General features: G+C 44.9%; 1 protein-coding gene across 1 annotated transcript in view; it reads left to right on the top strand.

Moving 5' to 3' along the window:
* The window catches only part of TEX2 (testis expressed 2), an 88,635-nt gene extending 65,017 nt beyond the window's left edge, over positions 1-23,618 (top strand). Inside the window, exons 8-12 of the mRNA XM_011997112.1 lie at positions 10,210-10,342; positions 16,166-16,291; positions 17,961-18,170; positions 20,155-20,275; positions 21,945-23,618. Of these exons, the coding sequence (XP_011852502.1) occupies positions 10,210-10,342; positions 16,166-16,291; positions 17,961-18,170; positions 20,155-20,275; positions 21,945-22,067 (713 nt within the window). The 3' untranslated portion in view covers positions 22,068-23,618. The remainder of the gene's footprint in view (positions 1-10,209; positions 10,343-16,165; positions 16,292-17,960; positions 18,171-20,154; positions 20,276-21,944) is intronic.
* The last annotated feature ends 47 nt before the right edge of the window (positions 23,619-23,665 follow it).

The raw sequence follows: 23,665 nt of genomic DNA, 5'->3' as shown, positions 1-23,665 counted from the left end.
CAACCTCCGCCCCCAGGTTCAAGTGATCCTCCCACCTCAGCCTCTCTGACTAGCTGGGACTACAAGTGCATGTCACCACGCCTGGCTGATTTTTGTATTTTTTGGTAGAGACGGGGTTTCACCATGTTGGCCAGGCTGGTCTTGAATTCCTGACCTCAACTGATCTGTCCACCTTGGCCTCCCAAAGTGCTGGGATTACAGACATGAGCCACTGTACCTGGCCTTGTGGTAGCAGTTTCTTACTCCCCACCGAGAATCTGAGAGTGGTCTGTTTTCCCTTACGTCAGCAAATGTAGGGTATTGTTAATGAGCATGACTGACTTCTTCTCCATAGGTGGTCTCTGCTCAAATGCCACTCCTCAGGGAAGCTGTCCCTGACCTCAGCCAAAACAGCCACCCCCATGTTCCCTCTGCCCATTACCTGCTTGATGTTCTTTGCAGCACTGATCACTCTCTGGAAGTATACTGTCTACATATTTACCTGTTTCTGCCTTTCTGTTGTAAACCCGTGAGAGCCAGGCCCTGGCCTGACCTCTTCATGGCTCTGTCTGGACTATGAAGCCTAGTACATGATGTGTGCACATTATGTTTTTGTCACATAAATGGTATGTCCCTCTCCGGAAGCATGTTGACTTCTAACAGCATGTTTTATAGGTTGCTTATGGGTCTCACTCATTGTTTGCTTGTTTCCTCTAGCTCCCCTACTTTATGAATGAACTCACTCTGACGGAACTTGACATGGGCGTGGCTGTGCCAAAAATCCTCCAGGCCTTCAAGCCTTACGTTGATCACCAAGGTAACTCCGAACTGAGCATTCTATGAGTGTTAAAATATATCCTTTGCTGCAGATTCAGTACCATGATGGCTTTGTGTTTGGAGGGTGTTGAGGACTTTTTAAATCATCTGTTTCATGTTGAGTGTCTTTTTGTTCTTACCAATCATGGCCTTAAAACTGATTTGGGGCCGGGCATGGTGGCTCATGCCTGTAATCCCAGCATTTTGGGAGGCCAAGGCAGGATGATCACCTGAGGTCAGGAATTCGAGGCCAGCCTGGCCAACATGGTGAAACACCATTTCTACTAAAAAAGAACAAAAATTAGCCGGGCGTGGTGGCAGGTGCCTGTAATCCCAGCTACCCAGGAGGCTGAGGCCGGAGAATCGCTTGAACCCAGGAGATGGAGGTTGCAGTGAGCCGAGATCGTGCCACTGAACTCCAGCCTGAGTGACTAAAGTGAGACTCTCTCAAAAAAAAAGATTTGGAATAGATCCAAGCTCCCGTCCTAAGTCTTCTAGTCTCTTGGTTATTATAGGGTCTCCTCCAGCCCAATGATGCCCACATGCCAGCTGATGGGGCCTGTGCTTTTGTGGGGGTTGCAGCCCTTGCCAGAGCATGAGGCAGTGGCTGAATTTCACTTCCGCTCACCTCTCATGGTCCTCACAGGCGCAGCTGCCCCAGCCCCAGCCCCTTGCCAGGAGCTGCCTCTCCTCACTTGTGTTCACATCCTTACCTCCCCTGACTTGTAGGTTCCAGATTTTTTTAGTTTCTTGTCTTCTATCTTTACGTTCCTTGTTACTTCTAGTAGGTGCTCAGTACATGTTTGAGAAATGAAGACGTACAGTATATTCAAAGGCAATATTTTGAGAGTAGGGCTCCCTGCTGGAGGAAAGGTCTCAGATTTGAGTTTTTAAACATGTCACTAACACATTTATTTATGTCTGCTTTTGTGAGTGGGGGGTTAAAGAGCTGATCAGATTGTAGACAGTTTGCGTAAAATGATGATGATGATGATGTGAAGATTTGTATCTCTTATGTCACATAAACCATAAATATGGTTTTAAAAGGATCTTGACAGGGAAAATTTAGTACACAGGAGTTTGGTAAAAAAGGAATGAGCCAGGTAGGCCAGAATAGCCCATTAGCATGCAGAGAGAATTCTCACTGACGTTTTTACTGTAGCCTCCCTTGGCAAGTAAGTCTCTTTCCACTTCAACCATATTTACATTTTTCCTAAAATGGCTTAGGAACAAGGTAGGAGAAAAAATAATTATAGCTTTTCAAGAGAGTGATAGTTGTTTTGAAGTAAATGTTTTATAAAATTTGTAGAGTATGGAAGCTACTTTTCTCTCTGGCTGTATCAGATGGTTCTTGAATTGTGTTTAGTGAAATCAGTTTTTCTGCTGTTGTATTTGATGTAAATATGAAGAGATTTTTCTAGCACTATAGTTAGCAGCTCTAGCATATCTCTCCAGCAATATTTCAGCTGACAACCCATCCAGGTTTTTAGCATTATGTCAATTTCAGAAAGATAGACCAGGGTAGTATTTGCACATCCAGAGAAGTCCATCTAATTCTTGCATGTTGAGCTCACCTGTAACGCCTCAATTATGTCTACACCTTGATGAATCTGGGTGTGTCTAGGTTTGGTAATTTCTGGTTCACTGAAAGTAAAAGTAGAAAACATTTCAATTCTTGGCAAATGGCTTAACTAGAGTGTTTTTAACCCCATGCAAAATTGTAAAAGATGCATTGGCTGAGCACGATGGCTCATGCCTGCAATCCTAGCACTTTGAAAGACCGAGGCAGGTGGATCACTTGAGGCCAGGAGTTCGAGACCAGCCTGGCCAACATGGTGAAACCCCGTCTCTACTAAAAATACAAAAGTCAGCCGGGCATGGTGGTACATGCCTGTAATCCCAGCACTTTGGGAGGCCGAGGCGGGCGGATCACGAGGTCAGGAGATCAAGACCATCCTGATTAACACAGTGAAACCCCGTCTCTACTAAAAATACAAAAAATTAGCCGGGCATGGTGGCAAGCGCCTGTAGTCCCAGCTCCTCGGGAGGCTGAGGCAGGAGAATGGCCTGAACCCAGGAGGTGGAGCTTGCAGTGAGCCGAGCTCACGCCACTGCACTCCAGCCTGGGCGATAGAGCAAGACTCTGTCTCAAAAAAAAAAAAAAAAAAAAAAAAAAGAAAGAAGCATTTTGGATTCCAGTGCTCTAAGGGGGAATCTTTCCTTTTAGTGAAATTTGAATCTGGGTGACAAGCAAACTGACTCTGAAAAGCAGAGCTCACCTTCCAGGGAAATGCGACCCAGGTGAAGGAGGCCTTCACAGCTCTAAGGAGCACCACCTCCTATGGGATCTCCTCACGTTCTTTTTAAAAATATTTCCTGACTTGTGCTTGTTTGTTGGAGGCACATGCTCAGAAGGGATATTTTGGACACAGCTGGTTGGATTATCCCGTCCTAGAGATGCTCTTCTTGAGGCAAGAGGTAGCACTGGTTTTGAGCACCAGCTCTGGACCCCTGACTACCTGGTCCACAGCGCCATGGCCTCAAGCAAGCCCCTGAACCTCTTCACTTCCTCATCTGTCAAATAGGGATTCTTTTTTTTTGTTTTTTTTTTGAGATGGAGTTTCACTCTTGTCGTCCAGGCTGGAGTGCCATGGCACGATCTCAACTCACTGCAACCTCCATCTCCTGGGTTCAAGCGATTCTTCTGTCTCAGCCTCCCAAGTAGTGGGGATTACAGGCACCTACCACCATGACTGGCTAATTTTTATATTTTTTAGTAGAGAGGGGGTTTCTCCAGGTTGGCCAGGCTGGTCTTGAACTCCTGACCTCAGCTGATCCACCCACCTCAGCCTCTCAAAGTGCTGAGATTATAGGCATGAGCCACTGCGTCCGGTTCAAATAGGGATTCTTACAGCACCTACTCCATAAGCTTGTCGTGAGGATTAAATGAGTCAATACAAAAAAGGCACTAGAACAGCATCTGGAGCAAGGAGCTCTATGAGTGCCAACTAAGAATTGTTATTATCATGGCTGCCTGGATGCTGCTGTTAGGGCGTTTAGCATGGAGGTGGCCAGTGTCCAGTTGACCATCCTACAGATCAAAGCTGGCAGATCCTACTAGGATAAACAGGAAAAACAAAACAAAACAAAACACACAAAAAAACAGCATTCTTAGCTTTCATGGCCTTGCTGCTGTGAGAAGTAAAGTCTGTGGTTCTTCTGAATGAAATAGCACATGATGGCCATGTTGGCTTGTCCCTGTTCCAACACACACAACCTGTCTCAAGTGAAGTAAATGAGGTTAAATGACCACCTTTCCCAGAGCAGCCTCACTTCCCACCAAAGGCAGATGGCTGGATGATAGATAAGCTCTGTCCCTTAGAAACTTACTGTGCTCCTCCTGCCTCAGCTCTGAAGCCTCCTCACTCCACACACACCCTGGAACTAGCCCCTCTACCTGCGGGATATATATGGATTTCCTTTCTTTCCTTTAGGCCACACAGCAAAGTCCAGAAACCTGTGTATGTTACCCTTCCCCCACCAGACTGGCCTCCTCTACCCAGCCTTCATCCCTACCCTGGGCTGCCGCCTCCAGGGCCTGCCACTCAGCCAAACTCTTTCCAGTTATTTTATTAACTCCATTAGGGTAATGTTTGTTCATTCATTCAACAAATACTCATTGTGGGAAAAATGGAAATATTCAGGAAAGGTCAAAAGGAAAATATTACCCGTCATCCCGCCATTCAGAGAGAACCAGGGTTACCTTTTTAGTACATGTTTGGTGTATGCTCTCCAAATCTTTTTTCTTATGGCTAAACATTTAGAAAACATGGCTCTTTTTCAAAACCCTTGAAGAATTGGGCAGACTTGAAAGGGCAGTCAGCTTTGCCTTACTCCCCGCTGCCATGTTTGTACGAGCCAAAGCCCAGAGAGGGGTGACTTGCCCAGTTCAGCAGCAGCCTCACACTTCCAGCCTGTTCCATGGAGTCTAGGCCCAGTCAAAGGCTGCCCATGAGCACTGGCTGTACAGCCAGGTCACCTGTGTTTTGGGTCCTGCTCATACACCATTCAGCGGTACAACTGTGGGGAAGCCACTAACCACTCTATACCTCAGTTTCCCCATCTTTCAAGTGCTGGTGGCAGTGCCGCCTCATTTGGGAGTGGTAGAGATGCAGTGTTACATGTAAAGCACTTGGAGCACGTGGCACATAGTAAGCATCAGCATTAGCTGCTGCCCTCCGGCCACTTTGTTAGTATTAATAAAATCATCCTGAAGAGGCTGGGTGGGGGCTGCTTCTGTCAGTAGGTTTTTATCTTCTGTGCCTGAGACCAGCGGTTTCAGAACAGGTGCCCACAGGTGTGTCAGCAGGGTCAGAATGAGCCAAGGATGCAGACCACAACCCCTCAGGCTTAGATGAATTCATTTCGTCTTCGGGGTGTTTGCAGCATGAATCTAAAACTGAAAATAGCCACTGAGTGTCCACATAGACAGAGGACCCTATTGGGTTTTGCCTTGTTTCAGGATACCCAAATAACAGCCCAAATTTAGACTGAATACATAGATTCTATGGAAATATTACCATGTCCCACAGAAATAGAAACCTTGTCTGTCTCCAGAGTTGCCCTTAGTCATCTGGACTGATGTTCCAGACCTTAACCTCTGTGCCTGGTGCCTTCACATCCAGTGTTGGGACTGATGCTACTTTGCCACCTGAGTAATAACAGAAAACTGGAGCCAGAGCCAGTCATGACTTGCCCACTCCTCCTGCCACACCTGCTTCAAGAGCGACATTAGAGGGCAGCTACAGCCACTGGGGCTGCCTGGGCCTGAGCACCAAGGCAGGGCCATACTCTAGTGCACGAGGCTGATAGGAGTGGCTCCGACCAGATCGTGCTGCGGGAAGAAAAACACTTAGTGTGGAAAGGGCTTAGTGTGGGAAGGGGAAATCATACCTCTTGTGGAACATGGGTTGGGTGGGGGACAGGGGACCCTGATTTGCAGCTTGTCAACCTTGAAGGGGTGGAGCTCTGTTTCAGAGGACAGTTACAGGTAGATAAAGCTAAAAATGATGTCTGTCATCAAAGACACATCCACACACAAGGAACTGCTAATTTTCTGTAGTATCTGAATGAGTGATATGGCACTGGTCTCTTTGCCAGGAGCACAACAGTAACTGGTGTGTTTTTCCCAGAGCTGAATAACTCCAACATCTGTTCTTGATAATATGTTATCAAATGTTCCATTTTAAGAAGTTTTGTTCTTTGGATGCCAAATATTGACTTTCATAGTGAAATCAGCTATTAATAGTTACAGGTAGAAGGAAATGGAGGAGAAAATAATGTGAGGACCAAGCTCAGGTGTGCAGGGTTTTGGTTCCCTTAACTACTCCCAAGCAGCAGGTGCCCTGTCAAGCCTACTCCAGTGAGACAGATGCCTAAATAGTAATAAAACAGTGCACCGCTGTGTGAGATTATTAGATTCACCTGGCCATAGGAGGCCTGAGGCCATGGGGTCTGTTAACTAGAAAACCAGGCCGAAGGCAGAAGAGCGTCTTGTAGTTGTGGCCACTCCTTGTCTGTGGGGACAAATGCAAAGGCATTTTATGATATCATCTGGCATCATGGTCTGAGCTGCACCAGCTGGCCTAGGCCACTTTGATTTTCCTTCAGACATACACTTCCTGAGGGCAGGGGTTCATCTCAGTGCTTTTGGCTGATATCGTACATTAAGAACGCATACACGCTTTTTGGTGGAATAAGCTGTAATTTTTGCCACAGTGTCTCTGCATAGCGGTGGTGGTGGTAATTGATCCTGCCCCCATGAAACTGAAGAGTGGAAAAACAGCATCTGAGCCCCTTCCAGGTCCTTGTACACATACTAAGTCTTATTTCATTGTCACTCGTGTTGTTGCATGAAGTGCCAGGGTTTTTTTTTTGTTTTGTTTTTCTTCTTATGAGACAGAGGCTAGAGTGCAGTACAGCGATTGTGGCTCACTGCACCTCCGCCTCCCAGGCTCAAGCCATTCTCGTGCCTCAGCGTCCCTAGCAGCTGGGACTACAGGTGTGCACCACCATGCCTAGCTAATTTGTGTAGTTTTAGTAGAGACAAGGTTTCACCATGATGGCCAGGCTGGTCTTGAACTCCTGGCCTCAAGTGATCCGCCTGCCTCAGCCTCCCAAAGTGCTGGGATTACAGGCGCAAGTCACTGTACCCAGCCTGAAGTGCCAGTTTTATAGGGGCCCGTTAATAATTGGGTGCCACTGGTTACCACTGGACAACCTCTCAACATGATGTGGAAGAGACCTTTCTTATGCGTGCCTCCCGCCCCCTTTCCCAGAGAACCTCTCAGGACTGCCTGCCTTACTCCTGTTTAAAGGCATCAAAAATTGTCCCGCTCCTCAATATCTGGTTTTGTTCTTGAGCACCAGCCAGGGCACATGGTTATAGAAAGTATTTTCAGTGAAATGCCTATAGCTAAGTCTTACCATTTGTCAAGAGTACGAAAGAAAGGGCCGTGTAACTGCATTCCTCTAGATTAAGTAGCATTTAGCTGGGTTACAGGGGAAGATGCTGCTCATGGGGTCGAGTGTGTCCCCGTGTGCTCATTGTTGCTACGTTAGTCCCCAGGGGGAGATGACCTTTCTAGTAACTGTTAATTTCATCTTGCAGTCTTGCAAGGCAGGGGCCTCCTGACTCACCCGCCACATAACCAGCTGGTCTTTGCTCCAAGTTTTGGGAGTTACCCGTGTCTCCAGGTTTTCAGGTCAAGTTCTGCCTGCTGAGTCATTGTTACAAAAGCAAATTTTTCTTACACTTAATGCTAAAATAGTCTTCTTACCCTCATCGGAACGCAAGCACCTCATATTGGAGTCATTTGTTGGAATATTTATTTACCATTCATGTCTGCTTTTAAAAGTTATTAAACCATTCCTAGGCCAGGTGCAGTGGCTCACACCTCTCAAAGTAATCCCAGCACTTTGGGAGGCCAAGGCAGGCGGATCACTTGAGCTCAGGAGTTTGAAATCATCCTGGGCAACGTGGCAAAACCCCATCTCTACCAAAAATGAAATATATATATATATATATTAGCCGGGCATGGTGGCGCATCCCTGTGGTCCCAGCTACTCGGGAGGCTGTGGTGGGAGGATCACTTGAGCCTGGGAGGCGGAGGTTGCGGTGAGCCAAGATCTTACCAGGTGGCACTCACCCAGCCTGGGTGGAGAGTGAGACCCCATCTCGGGGAAGAAAAAAGTTCTTAAAGCATTCTTGACTCCTTCATATTTTTATGAGTGCCAGGGCTGAGCAGGGCCCTGTGGGTGGGTCTCATGAGGCATATTCAGTGTTTAAAACAGACCACTCCCCCAGGCAGAGGCTCAGTCAGATGCCCAAGTCTCATCCTCAAGTATCAGGCTCAGTGGCTGCCCAGTACAGTCTCTTCCCTGGCAACAGCAGCAAGGGAGACTGGAGCAAGAAGTAAGGGTGGGCTGGTGAAGGCAGAAAAAGGGAGGCTGCCTGGTCAGACTGTGCCAGGTGCCAGGGTGTACACAGCCCTCCCTGGAAGAGGCAGTATAGGTCTCCTTGGTGCAGACGAGGGGACTGATGCCACAGAAGTGAAGAAACTTCCAGTGAAACGTAAGCCCCAATCTATGTGACTGGGCTCCTTGCTCTTCCCTGGGCCTTCCTTCAGCCCCCCAGCTCCTGGCAGGGACACTGGACCACACATCATTGGGTGGAATGTCCCCGTGACTGGGGCGTGAGCCAGCAGTTTACCAAGCCTAAATCCATATCTCTTCATTTAAAAAACAGACTAGCAAAACTTTCCATTTTGTAAGAAGTATAATTCTGGTGCCTTTAATATGTCAGTTTGCAAAGGCAATGCATACTATTAATATTTATTGGAAACTTGACTAGAATTTTCAAAAGAAACTATTGTGTTTGGATGTATATAGTAACTAGGTAGTTTGAATCTATTAATTCTCAAAGCTGGAAATACTATACAACAATAAATATCTTCTTGTTTTTTTACATTGAGTTTAAATCTATTAATATTAGCCTTTTGCTGTAATCCCCTTTCTCCTGAAGTGCTTAAAAACTAAATTCCTTTATTAAAGCAGATATACCCTTTATTTCCAGTAATAGTACCTTTGAAGAGCAAGCTAATTAATTCTTTTTAACTGCTTAATGTAAACAAGAAATACAGCAGTTTTGTGAGTGTTGCTACAAAGAAGATAATCACAGTTGATCTCTATATCACTTAATTAAACCAGGTCATTCATGGAAAATAATTACCTTCAATTATGGTAAAAAGAATTTGTTGAACACAAAATGGAAATCATCCTGCCTTTAGTGAGGAGTGACGCTGTTAGTGCTGGTTGGGGTTAAGCAGTGCTTTTTTCTGAGGTGGTGGCTGTGTAGGGGATGGGCTGTTTACTGTAATAGCTTGAAAACAACACTGTATGTGAACAGTGGTTTTAGGTTAATTTCCTTTTAGATGTTGTCATTTGTCATGTGAGGATCTATAAAGGTTTATTAACATTTAAACACCCACTTAAAGGATCACATTTTGATAGAAAGTCCATGAGGTCTTCTGGAGCCCTGAGTCTGAAAAATCACAGAAAAATACTTGACAAATCATAGAATCCTCAAGTAGAAGAGGGTCATGAGATAAACCCTGTTTGCATTTTAAACCGTTGATCAGCGGCCATCCCAGTAAAATTCCATGAAGCTACAAGCCTTTTAGATATGATCTCATTGGCGTAATATCTTTCCTAAGGAGCTGATTTTTAGCTTAAGGTACAAAGTGATTACCCAATTGTATCTGGATAATCCTGGGAATTGAAAGTTAATTCTTTGGTTCCCATTTGTCACTCTTCCTGTTAAATCTGAGCCAATTTCTATGTCCCACTCCCAATACTGGAGAATTTTAAGAAAGAGTGGTTCTTATATGTGTCTTTAAAGAACAACCCAGCTTACAGTGAAGTCTTAGCACTTCCCTTCTGCCTCATAACTGGCTGGGCATCAGCATGCCTTGTCCTGGCTTTGCCCTAGGTCAAGCCATTTTCTTCTGCTGGGCATATATCTTCTTACTAAATACAAGGAGATTTTAGAAGCCAGAGCATGGGACCCTTCCAGTGCTGACTTGTGCACTGAATTCCCCAGGACTGTGTTAATGGGTCCTGAGATGCTGGCTGTTTACCAGGGGCTCGATCTATTCCATGACCTTTTCTCATGTGTGTCGATGACATAGTGCACGCTCAGTCCTCTTCTCACCTAGATTAGTAGACAGACGATACATGGACTTTCAATATGGTGCCTACTTAGATATTTTTAAATGTAAGTTTTTATACTGTCATTTATAGTCATGTGTTTTTTGGGGGGAAAAAAAACCTTCTGTTTTTTCACCATTTCTCCAGGACTCTGGATTGATTTGGAAATGTCCTACAATGGGTCCTTTCTGATGACTCTCGAGACCAAAATGAATTTGACCAAACTAGGTAAAGAGCCTCTTGTTGAAGCCCTGAAGGTTGGAGAAATTGGCAAAGAAGGGTAAGGGGCTATATATGAATTTACTAAATCAATCCTGGGGCACCAGCCTCTCCCTCCAGCCTTTGAGAAGCAGGTTTGATGTGTAGTGGCCCCTGGATGTTGAGTGAGCTTCTGTGTAAGTGCTCCTGGACCAGAGCGTTACAGGGAATGGTTTCCTAGTCTCATCCCCAGCGGCCTGTGACTTCCCAACCCAGCTCAGCTGTGACAGTGCCTTTGACCTCAGTGCTGGTGGTGGTGCACATGGAATTGGTTACCCAGAAAGCATCACTGACTCAGACAAGCAGGGCAGACTCATCCGAGCAATAAAATGATCCTCGAATGGAATCATTAAGATCCTTCCGGTCATAAACAGCAATATGTGGAGCAGGCTGAATCTACCTGCTTTAATCACAAAGTCAGAATTACTTATAATTAGATGATTGATTTTGTAGCGCATAGGGTGCTCCTAAAGTGTTTTGAGAAGCATTTTCCCTAAATAATACAAAGTTGACTTGCCTAGTAAATCCCTTTCTTTGTAGATGGCATATCTACTGCCTAGGGTTTGTCTGATTTAGTAAATATTCCAAAATTGTGAGGTAATTCATGAAGCTTAATTTCTTTTCCCTCTTAAATGCGTAGACTAGATAAGCTGGAACTTTTACATCCTACTCTCCTTAAGAATGACTGCTCTGACTATAAATTTAAATTATATTATTGTTTTTACCATATTAAAAATGTTGACTAGAGGCTGCTTCTCACATCTTTAGCCCTTTGCATAGAATCAACAGTATGATGACACGAAAATGTCACAAGGAGCTACCTCCTCGGGGTCTAAATATAAGATACTGGCTCTTAGACTTTTGCTTGGTTCTGGTACTGACCTAATGCTTATATTCATGCTTGTGGTAATAGCAGATTGGAGAGCTGAGTTACACATTTGAGAATATTCTTTTACTTAGATTATTCTGATTTATGCAAGTTACTTAATGAAATGTTTCTATTTTTAATAATTGGAGAATTTTACCAGCTATATGCAATCTAACCTGTGTCTGTGCTATTTTCCTTTCATTTTTCTATTTGTTAAAATATGTTTGGATTCGGCAATCTGTGGATTTATATTTTCTGGTGAGTGTGGTATTTATCAACTCTCCACATAGCATTTCATACCCTGTAACTTCTGAGTCTTGTTTGATCCCATGTGAAACCATGAGGAAACCTGTCTTTTCATCACGTTCTTGGACATAAAGGCACAGTTCGTGAGCCTGAGAGAACCCAGACCAGGAGTAGTTAAGAGGCTTTCCTGACAGGGAAAGTCTTACAGACTTCCCCAATTTGAATTGCTGGAGTCCTGATCTAGTCAGACTCAATTCCTGGTCCTGCTGTCCCCACCCCACCCCCACGCATAGCCGAGCACAGTAAATCCAGCTCATGACGACAGAGTTGCAGTACCGGCTGCCTAGAACATGAAGCACCTGAGGCAGAAGCAGTCTTGAAAATGAGTTCTAATAAAAAGGGAGTGTGGCGGAGCAACCTCGGGCAGATGTGTTTGTGCAAGGAGCCCTTTCTAGAAACAGCCCCATGTAGGCACAGAGGTGCAGGGACTCCATTGCAAAGGGGGTCTTGGGCACCAGGGGTGGCAACCAGGCCGGTCCCTGATGTGCTTGCCACATAGGCGTCCACATTCACTGCTATTCCTGCAGCCCTCATGGCCTAGTTTCAAGTTCATAAACTCTGGCCGATCAGAGGATGGACATGTTTCTGGAAAGCTGTGCTTCTCTAGACTGAGTGAAAAAAAAATCCTCTGCTTTAGGAATGTGATGGTATTATATTTCACTTATATTTCTAAAGTAGTTTTTGTTTTTTCTTTGAGAGTCTGTTATAAAATGTTTTGCTTCTTCCTGTGAGGGTGTTAAATTATATGTTGATGTGTAATTGGCTGTCATTTGGTTTTAAAAGTAAGGAGGAGTACAATCCAAAAGCACTTCATTTGGGAGAAAAGGGTGGAAAAATGGACCCTTACCCCTTTTTTTCAGAAAGAATCCCTTCGGGAACCTGAGAGCACTGGGTGCTTCTTTCTGAAAATGCTTCCACATACACCATTTGGCTCACAGTTTCTAGGAGCATTGTGAACCTCTGAAAGCCCATCCGTGGTTAAGAACCTAATCCCAGAAGTGATTCCAGAATTCACTTCACTTCCTCAGTCGTGAGGTTTATGGAATCACCATGGGGCTTAGTAGCAGAGAAGGGACCGGAGTCAGCATATGTAGTAGGTGTTTGAAGCGCATGATCTTTGGAACTGACATCTTCCTTAATATTAAACCTCCAAAGCGCAGAACGTCTGAAGAATTGGCCAGCAGCAGCCCTTTCCTCCAGGCCCTCCCTTCAGCCTGTGGCCGCCTGTCCAGGGCCTCACTCCACATCAGGGTCTGCTTCCTGGTGTCCTGCCTGGCAGGGCCTCGGCTTCGTCTCACTGCTTTTTTCAGTCCCTGTTCAAGTGTGCAAATGATTGTGCTCTTGCGGAGTCTCTGAGGAGATGCTGCTCAACCTGTGAGATGTCCTCCTTACTGGTAGGAAGTTTGTTCACCTTTAGTTAGCACCCTGAGGGTGAGACTGAGATTGAAACCTGTGTAGCTTTGCCCTAGCAAAGTCTCTTCCCTTTGAAATGTATGTCTGCTGTATTTTCGTGGGCATTTTTCCTTTAGTCTTTTCATTTCCCAAATAGTCCTTTTGTCGCACACTGCAGGTAACATAACTTTTGGGCAGTACGGCATTCAGATGGCATTGAGATAGTGAGCTGAGCAGCATCTACTTTAGGAACTGCCCTGCAGAGGGCCAGAATGAGTTAGTAAAGGGAGCGCTCTGCCTCTTGGGTGGCCTTTAAATGAAAAGTGGCATGGGAATGAAGTGTTTCCTATAAGGCACTTGGCCTCTTACTGCTCCACCACTGCAGTCTGGGCCCTTTGTACAAGTCCCCAAGTCAGAAGTTGGCCCCATCTGACCCCTTTTGGGTCACTAGTCCACATCTACCCCAAACCACCCTTCTGCCCCCAGGCCCCTGGTGTTCTAGGCACTGAGTGCTTGCAGTTTACACTGTGACTCTCTAGTTTGTGGGTGTGTATGCACATGTGTGCCTGTGGCAGGTGTATGGAACTGATTTTCTCAAAAGAAAATTAGTACATTCTTGAGTGTGGTCCCCCTCAAAGCAAACATCTCACAGGCCTTCTTAATTTAATTATGCATCCTTCATTGAAAGCATTTTGGGGGCTGCTTTTTACAATTGCCTCCAGAGTCCGTGACATTCTTTTAGCTAACCTGAGTAACAGCAAATTGTCCTGCTTTGTAGATGGTTTGGACCTTTGAGAAATTGCTAGAAGTCCTCAGAGGTGATGGTGGTTATGAGACCAAGAAATAAAATATTTGGTCTAAGAGTATCAGTGATAAAATAATTCACTTTTTCTTATATATCTGACGTTTCCAAAAGATTTTTGGCAGAAGGAACATAACTGGAATAAGTCTTTTAAGGTGTCTCTTTGAAAGGATATCACACTCATCTGGAATTCTGAGGTGTGTTTAAAACAAGTAGGCTGATTACATTCCAGCACATCTTCTACAAGGAAGTGTGGTATATCTCTCTCTGAAGTTCATGCTGAGATCATAAAATGCATGTTCAGTTATAAAAGTGAATATCAGGCAAACACTGGGCTACACTTACAATACCTAAGTATTGGATGCCACATAATACCGCCCCCAGTGTGGAGAGCAGAGGTACCACTTGGTCAAAATCAGATTTCACATCATCTGATCTGCTTGAAGTGTACAGCGTTACCTAAAGTGTTCACTTCAAGCCACAAAATTTGTCCTGTTCTGTGACCTGCAGAGGATTAGCTTGGTAACCTGAGAGTTTGCCACAGTGCTCAGCCTCTGGCATCTTCTGCCCAGGGTTGGAGCTGCCAGATGATATGCCCCGGTGGGGACACAAGGAGCGGTGGCTCAGCAGATCTCACTGGGGTCCCAGAGCTTGCAGGCAGCCTTTTGTGCTTTGTGCGTGAGGAGCAGGCTCCTTGTGCTGTGGGGACAGATTCCACGCCTGGCAGCACGAGATCAGAGAGCCTCAGGCACTGCCATCCTGCTGATGGAGAACTCCGATGCTCTTCTGAGAGGGGTGTGTGATCTTTGGGGATTTACATCTCTGGCTTTCCCCACCCAAGACCCAGTTTAGGCTTTCATGGGAATCAAATTTTGCTATATACATTTTAAATATAAGATTCCTGTGAGGGCTGCCTAACCACAGCACACTCTGATATGACTCTGCAACCAGCGGATACACATAAGCATTTCCTGGACCAGCCAGGCCTTTGGTGGAAGGAGGAAGAGCCAGTTAGGTGCTGTCCCGTGGTCAGGGACAAGAGGCTTTTGTTTCTGCAGAGGGAGTTTCCCTTTAATGTGGAAGTTCAGCCTGTTGGCTGGAGCGCTGGCTCTAATGTTTCAGAGTGCTGTTGACGAGGAGCTGTGTGTCCTGCCAGGGAGGACACAGTCCGGGTCCTCTTACAGCCGGCTCCTGTTTCCAGGGTGGAGGTTTCAGTCCTGCCCTCCCAGTGCATAGTGCTGGGGCCATTGCTGGGCCTTCAGTTCCACACTGGCGTGTGTGCTGTGCCCTTGGGTGCCTTTGGCTCCTGTTAGTTAGGAGATAACTGTCCCAGTGGGCCTCTGGTGGCCCAAGGACAGCGTCAGGAAAACCAAAGGACTGCAGCTGCAGGGAGATAGGCCCTGAGCCCACTGCCTTCCCTTGTCCATGTAATTGTGTCGTCAAAAATCCAATGAGCAGCCTCTGCTTGGTGACCATTTGGCTGTGTAATAGTGTTCAGAGACTACTCTGTCCCTAGTTCATTTTGTCCCATTTAAGTCTCTGGACTCAGACACAGCCCTGCCAGTACTTTCTGAAGCAGAGCCACAGTCCAGGGAGGAACCTGCTTTCTGTAGGCCCAAGGCTCAGCCCAGAAGCCCCCAGGTCCCCTCTGAGAGGAACTGGACCCCTCACCTCTGCGGGTAATCCAGCAACCCCACACCTCTGGAACTGAGCATCCGCCCTGGAGAGTTGAGTGAGGGACACAGCTCTCCCATGAGGCTTTCCCTTACTTCAGTCAAAGGAATGGTCTTTAGTTGTGTAATTTTCCAGAAAATTTCCTGGGTTCTCATGTCAGTTGCTTCCTAGAGTCTCCTGAGACTTTTGTGTGTGTGTGTGTGGTTGTTGGCTTTTTCTGTGACTTTCAGGAGATAGGGCAGGTGTGGAGTGAAATATGTAATTTCACTGGAAAGGACGCATGAGTCAAAACTAACTTGGAGGGGAACTAGGCCAGAAAGCATCAGAGTTGCCGAACTAAGCCAGAGCCAAGGGACTTGCCCCAACATCCCATCATCAGTGAGAAGTGGCCATGTCACCAGTATAAGCTGTCACCTCACCCTTGCAACCATCTGCTCTTTCTGTTCATCCTCCCACGTGGCTCCCGCTGCACTGCTGATTGAAATCACTGCATTTTATGTGTGCATCACACTCCCACCACCTGTCCTCTGACACATGCTCAAAAGCAACCTCTTCTGGGCCCAAGTCCTCTGTGGTCCTGTCAGAGGCCTTGGCATTGAAGAGTGTCCTGAGCATCTGCGCTGATCCAAGGATTCTTGGATTGGATCTCTTCTGTTTTGGGTGGGTTGGAGAGAATGACGAGGTATAGTAAGTTACATCCCAACCCTGTTGTGGTTGAGTGTGTGTGCATGGGTGTGTGTATTCTCTTTCTAAGCAGAGCTTGGGTGAGGGCAGGCAGTGGTGGTGACTCTCTCTCTGTCCAGTTGCAGGCCCCGGGCATTCTGTCTGGCAGACAGCGATGAGGAATCCTCCAGCGCTGGCTCCTCCGAGGAAGACGATGCCCCAGAGCCCAGCGGGGGAGACAAACAGCTCCTCCCAGGGACTGAAGGGTGAGTGGATCAGTGCTTCTGTGCCTCTGAGTCTCCAGGGATCAGGACAGCAAGTTAGGAGTGAGCCTTGTTTCCCTTCCTTCCTCTGTGATCTTCCTTCCGCTTTCATGTTGAGTAGATGGTTTTGTAATATCCCGGGTCAGTGGTCTGTTTAAATTCTAGGCCCCCACGTGAAAAGACCCATATAGCTTTCCTTACTAAAATGGCTTTCTGGTGCTGTTTGATTAAATAATAGAGAAGTTGAAGGGCGTGCTGATGATGAAAAGCATCGCCCTGAGCCTTTAGAAGGAGCGGAGCACACGCCCCCTCCCCCTGGAGCCAGCGGAGAGCCTCCCTCCCCTCAGCTTCAGCTGGAGTGCATTTGCTTCTGTTGAGCTGCAAGTTCCTGCAAAGCAGAAACGTTCAGATGATTTTCTTTGGCGAATTTTGAAAGCGCTGATAACTAAGCTGATCTTTTGGATCATGAACTTCATTTGGAGGGGGGCACTCTGCCTGTTATTTGGGCTGTGAAATGATCAAAGTGCTTAAACAGCCTATCCACAAGGATCTTTTAATTACGTAAAGTGACTTGAAGAAACTAAGATTATAAGGAACCAAATAATTCAGAAACTTTTATAAGAAAAAACCAACCTATTCACTTTTGAAATCCTACAGGGGATGAGAATTCAGATGTTTGAGGAGTTGGTGCCAGTGTTTGTGTGTATTATTTAGTCGAGCTGCTTGACCTACTTAAGAATGATTGCTTTTCCCTGAACACATACTATTCCTCATATTCTGGAACTGTGGGGGATTTTAAAAAGCAAATATCCTTTCTTCTGAGGGCAGTCTCATGGTACATGTAACCTGATACCACAGCTTATTTTCTTGGCCTGTGAGCACGTCAGCTTGGTGTAGCATTTTGTTTTCTTGAGATGGCGTCTCACTTTGTCACCCAGGCCTGGAGTGCAGTGGCACGATCATAGCTTACTGCAGCCTCAACCTTCTTGGCTCAAGTGATCCTCCCACTTTAGCCTCCCGAGGAACTGGGACTACAGGTGCACACCAGCACTCCTGGCTAATTTTCTGTTTGTTTTTTGTAGAGATGGGGGTCTCACTGTGTTGCCCAGGTTGCATTTTTCTTTAAGAAGTTCCAAGCCCTTTGAAAAGTAATTGCCACTCAGGGTAGCCATGTGACACCACCTAAAGACAGTCTGTTAATTACCAGTTTCCTATTGATGCAGCATGATTTGTTACTTGCTGCATGGAGATTATGAGATTGATATGTCATTGGATTTCTGTCTGGTATTGGAGTAGTGTAAAAGAGGACAGGTGAGAAACCTCTGCATGAGGACTTTGTCCAGCTCTCCATTGTCAACATTTGGGCTGTTTCAGACATTTACACCTTCTCTAAAGTAGTAGTTCTCAACTGGGGGTGATTTGGCCCCCCCAGAGGACATTTGCCGACGTCTGGCGACATTTTTTATTGTCATAACTAGGGGAAGTGCTACTGGCATCTGCTAGGTAGAGACCAGGGATGCTGCTGAACACCCTGCAACGCACAGGATGTCCCCCACCCCAACACAGAATCACCCTATCCAAAACATCGAGTAAGGGGAACAAAGAGCCACAGGTTTTTGTCTGTGAAAGAGTGAAGTTCATGCTAACCGCCCTTTGTGTTCCACATTTGAAGGTACGTTGGAGGTCATCGAACAAGTAAGATTATGAGGTTTGTTGATAAAATTACCAAGTCAAAATATTTCCAAAAAGCAACAGAAACAGAGTTTATTAAAAAGAAGATCGAAGAAGTCTCCAACACACCCCTGCTGCTCACTGTTGAAGTACAAGAATGTAGAGGAACCTTGGCGGTCAACATTCCACCACCCCCGACTGACCGAGTATGGTGCGTAGAGGGCCCTCAGGGACAACAAGTGATTCCTCTTATTGCATGGCCACAAAAGTCCCAGCCTGCTTAACCTTGAGGTTATGGAAAGTACCATCTCCCAGGCAGAAGCACTTCCAAACATTTTTCATGGGACCTTAATATTAGTTGCAAATCTGATGGTACTTTCTTCTGTGAGTGGTGAATTCACGTTCAAGAATTCATCTTCACATGGTAGGAAAAGTTAATACATGAAGTTTATGAGATAAGCTGTTTCTATTCTTGGTCTTCCTCCTCTGGAAAGCCAACTGTTCTGCCAGTAATAACAGCTGTCATTTGTAGATAGCGCCTTTATTCTCTGCCTGGCCCTGGTTGTAATTGCATTACCTGATTAGTCCTCATAGCATCCTGTTGAGGTCGATGCCATTGTTATCCCTACTTTAAAGATGGGGATCACACGTCCAACAGAGTCTGGGAAGTTAGGGAGACTTCCTGAGTTAGGCCTCGATGCTGAGGAGTCAGGAGCATGTGCCTCTGGTGTCTGAGGACTTGATTATCAGCACCAGCTGCATGTTAAAATCACCTGGGGAAGTGCTAAAAATATAGATATGCCTGGCCCATTCCCCGGGATTTCAGGGGTGGGGGGTGATGAAGCCAGGGTTGAGAGTCACTGAAATAAATTACTGATGAGTTCAGCATCACTGTCTGTGAGTCTCAATTTAAAATTGACATGCTAAATCCTAAAAAATGGGCATAAGTGTAAACAGTGATTGCATTAAGAGATCTCATTGTACCATAAACTACACTCATAACAAAAATATAGCTCCGTTCTATCATAGAATGAAACCAACGTGCTAGTACATATCATTGGTATTCAGAAGGATTTCTAGGAATGATCAGACGAGGGTTTTTGAATTGACTAACCATTTAACGATAATGCTGGTATTTCCCAATAAAACTTTAAAATGCCTTTTCATACTTTTTTTTTAAAGTAATATTTTCATTGTAAAAAAAAAAGAGAGAGAGAGATTGGGAAAAGGTGAAAAATAAATAAATAAATAAATGTCCATAATCTCACCATCCAGAAATAACCGCTGTTAATATATTGTATGGTCTTTCAAACCTTAAAAAAAAAAATGTAATAGTAAAAGTTGATACATTTCTTCTCCTCCCTGCCAGTTCTTTAGATTTATCAGTTTTAAATGCCTCTGCTCAGGGAGAGATAAAATAAAAGGGCTCTAGGATAGCGCTACCCAAGGCATGCTCAAATGCTGACCTATGTGTTATTGATCTCTACAGGTAAGTATAGATATTGAGAGTGTTTAGAAATATTTATGGCAACCTGACATTTTTACTGTATTTCCAAAAGCACTGGTCCATGACAGATGTAAGGTTTTAGTTGATAGCACACATGGTCTTGTCTGGATACTTTGCCAACAGTTCTGATTGCCAGTCTGCTCCCTCAGGAAGTCATAAAGAGCATATTGTTGGGGTGTAGGGTGAAAAAACAGGTTTAGAACCTTACCGATCGACATATGCACAGGAGAATGTAAGGGGAGTTGACCCCACTTCTGTCCGTGGTCCTCTCTTGGGGGTGACATTCAGAGAGAGGCAGTGTATCTTTCACTCTCTGCTTTATCTGCTTGAATGTATGTTTTGTTTTTGTAATGTACATATACTACTTTTATAAAAATTGAAAGAAAAAAGGTTATTGCCATTTTAGAAAAAAACAAAAACCAGTGCCCAGGTCATGGGTTTTTCCAGTGTGCTTCCTGGCTTTCCGTTTGTCAGAACTATTCTAAATCTACCACAGCCCTAACACCATCTAGGGAACACAGGGGGTTCACAATTCATATTTTGTGTGTGGAATATTTTTAGAGGGCATTTTCAGAAGAAAATAACATTTTAAGTAGTGATAAAGCCCCATGTAAATGAGGAATGTGTGCTGTCAGTGCCTCATTCCTTGCTTTGCTTCTAAATGTGGTTATTACTTATCTTCAAAAAGGTATGGTTTCCGAAAGCCACCACATGTGGAGCTGAAAGCTCGGCCAAAACTTGGAGAGAGAGAAGTGACTTTAGTTCATGTGACAGACTGGATAGAGAAGAAACTGGAACAAGAGTTTCAGGTAAACCTCTGGTGTTATCTAGTATTTCACACCAAGTATAGAAGCTCTGGGTAGAACCGAGGTTCTGAACTTCAGCTTGGTCGGGATCCTCTTTTGAAAATCTGATGATGACCTTCATCCCGGAAGAGTATTACATTTGATCAAATATGGGAATAAAGTTTTAGGTACAGTGTCAAAGCCCTGAAACTTACCCACAGAACATTACTAAGTCATCTTCAGAGGAAACCCAAAAGATGTGGGTCAGAGCAAAATGATGATGTCTTTTCCCAGCAAGCCTGCTGGGACTCTCAAGCTTTGTTTTCTCTTATGCAAGGCCTGGCCTTGCCCAACTCTTAGCACCCCACCTGTGGGCAGGGAGGCTGCCCCCCTGTTCTTGTGTGCTATTCACCTTGCTCAGTTTGATCAGTTCAACAAACTTTCCTGGAAACCCTTCTGTGTGCCAGGTACCACCTGCCCTGGGAGTCCAAAGATGAATCAGGCCTCTCCCTCCCCTGGGTAGCTTCTAGTGTAGTCTGGGAGTTTAAGCCAGAGCTTACTCTCTCAGCTTGTTTTTCTGCATTTGGCCACCAAAGGTAATATCAGTATAGCTGAGGCCCTGGGATGAGCTATTTCCATCAAACTTTTATCAGATATTTGAAGCACAGTTGTCTGTCAGGGTTTTATGGATTAGCAAACTATTTACTTTTAATGAAATTCACCTTTTGAAGAAGACCTATGTTCTTTTTGCAGTGGTATATTTTGAGTTACTGCCTTAAAAAAAATCCTCTTATTTAAAAACTAGAGATTAAACATAACTGATAACCAATTTCTGAAAAAACTAACCAATTTCTGAAAAAGCTTAATGTCATCACCAAATAGAAAAGCACTTTGAACCTAGTGAGGGGAAAGAACATCATGCCTTATATTTTTCCCTTTTTATTTTCTTTTTTTTTTTTGAGACAGAGTCTCACTCTGTCGCCCAGGCTGGAGTGCAGTGGCCGCATCTCAGCTCCTGTCTCTTATACACATCTAGATGTGTATAAGAGACAGGTGTTAGCCAGGATGGTCTCCATCTCCTAACCTTGTGATCTGCCCACCTCAGCCTCCCAAAGTGCTGGGATTACAGGCGTGAGCCACCGCGCCCGGCCTAATTTTTTTGTATTTTTAGTTGAGACAGGGTTTCACCATGTTGGCCAGGCTGGTCTTGAACTCTGGACCTCAGGTGATCCGCCTGCCTTGGCCTCCCAAAGTACTGGGATTGCAGGCGTGAGCCATTGTGCCTGGCCATTAGCTTACATTTTATTGCTAGGATTTATTAATAAAAGGATAATCCACATGGAATATGTGTTCTAGACATAGTAGCTGGGAACTGCTGTGAACAGCTTAAGCCAATTCTTTTAAGTTGTTGGATATATATCAGTGCATATGGGCAGTCTTATTAAATGTACACCAAATCAAAGGCCACTTCTGCCTCCAAGCTGATATATTAGATGATTCTCGTATCCACGCACTGGTATGATTCCTCAACTCTTTCTAAAGTATGTATGGTGGAAGAATTAGTTTGGAATGCGTAGAAAGTTTTTATATGTATTTTAAAAAATTTGTCTAAGGCCTAAAATTATCAGAACAAAGGAGGGTGACAGCCTGGCAAGGCATTCTTCCACATAGCTGTTCTTTAATCTTCCTACAGAAAGTTTTTGTTATGCCAAACATGGATGATGTTTATATCACTATAATGCACTCAGCCATGGACCCTCGCTCCACTTCCTGCCTCCTGAAAGACCCACCTGTGGAGGCTGCTGATCAGCCATGATGGGTAATGTCAGATGTTCCCCGTATTGTGACATCCAGCTGGACGTGTGGGGTTCTTGGCCGCCATCTGTACGGTAGCACTGGCCTCTGTGCCACAGCTACTCTTTCTTAAAGGACTGCTTCTGCCCTCTGCCTGCCAGTGCCCATTCCACTGTGAGGTGTCATTCCCCGCATCCAGTGACAATTGTCTGGATTGCCTACTGCAAAGCTTTGATTTGGCAAAGGAGACCATGGAAGAATCATGGTGGATCCAGAAGTTACAGGTGACCCACACCATGGCTTTTAAGTCTACCCAGTTTTGTGGCAGCAAATGAGCACAGTAAGAGCAAAGCTGAAGAACTTGCCTCCTCTACTCCTCCAAAGCTTTTCTTCAGGCAGCCGGTGCACAGTGGGACTTTTTCACTTCTACACTTTGTATGCAGCCTTCCACACTTCCAGAGAATGTCAGTGTGCAACGTGTCTGGAGGGTGGGGAGAGGAATTCTGTGAGCCTTTTCATTTCGGTGACAGAAGAGATGGGCAGAGCAACTTACTTTTTTTCACATTAAATTCTGCATTTGGGAAGCAAGTAGCCATAGAATATACACACACAATAACACGCTATCAGCTTGGGTAAGGACAGTGGAACTTACGTGAACATCTGGCAAAGCCATGAGATCAAACCATCCCAAGCCTTTTACCAATGAGGTACAACCACCTGGCTGCTAGCTAATCTTGAATGTTTTCCTGAGACAGGAGCGTATGTGAAAACATCAAACACTGCACAGAATGACAGGATGGTTCCTCTCATACAGATGGGTAGGGCCAGAAAGCCAGAACCACTTTTCCATCTGGTGTTTCCTGTGTCCTCCAGGTTTTTATATGGGAATCGAAAGTTTGTTAATCTGATTGGGAGAGTTCCACAGGCAGATTTCCCTTCCTGAAGGCCAAAACGGAGAACTGCTCTCTTAAATTATTTCAAGAGTCAAGACCAAAAGTTTGCTCAGCATCACACTACATCTCAAAATTAATGTTGCCAACTTAATTTTGTGCATTTGTGTCAGAATGCTTAGTTTACAAGGTTGGGGCTCTCTTATTGTATAATTTGCTTCAAGAAGTAAACCTAACACCATTTTTTATTGTTTAAAGTTGCATTCAACGTCAAAATTACCTAGGGTAACTTTTGATAACTTACATCTGTGGACAAAGCTAATAGTGGTTTTTTAAACAGCACCTTGCCTGAACATGACTTTAAAGAAATTAATATATTGAAAACATGTTTGAATCCTTGATTATTTTAATTGCACCATTAAAACATTTGACTTAAATTGTTTGACCATTCCAGTTGGTGTAGTGTTGATTTTTCATTGTGTAGGCCAATCTGCCTGTCACAGTCTGCGTGTCCTGGTCACTGGTCTTTATAATTGTTGTGCAATAACTAAAGGCTAAGGACTAGATGCACTATCGTGTAAAGAGATTACACATGACTGTACCATGTTGCACTTAATCAAATAGTATGTGGGGATTTAAAATCGCTTGCATTGTTTCACAAAATAAATATCTCATGTCAAATACTAGATAAGCATCTAAGTCATTTCTACTGAATCCTGTTCAGATAGGG

The sequence above is a fragment of the Mandrillus leucophaeus genome, unplaced genomic scaffold, assembly GCF_000951045.1.
Source record: "Mandrillus leucophaeus isolate KB7577 unplaced genomic scaffold, Mleu.le_1.0 Scaffold530, whole genome shotgun sequence".
NCBI classification, from domain to species: Eukaryota; Metazoa; Chordata; class Mammalia; order Primates; family Cercopithecidae; genus Mandrillus; species Mandrillus leucophaeus.
The sequence above is the reverse complement of the archived record's forward strand: the minus strand, read 5'-3'. Positions and strand labels throughout refer to the sequence as shown.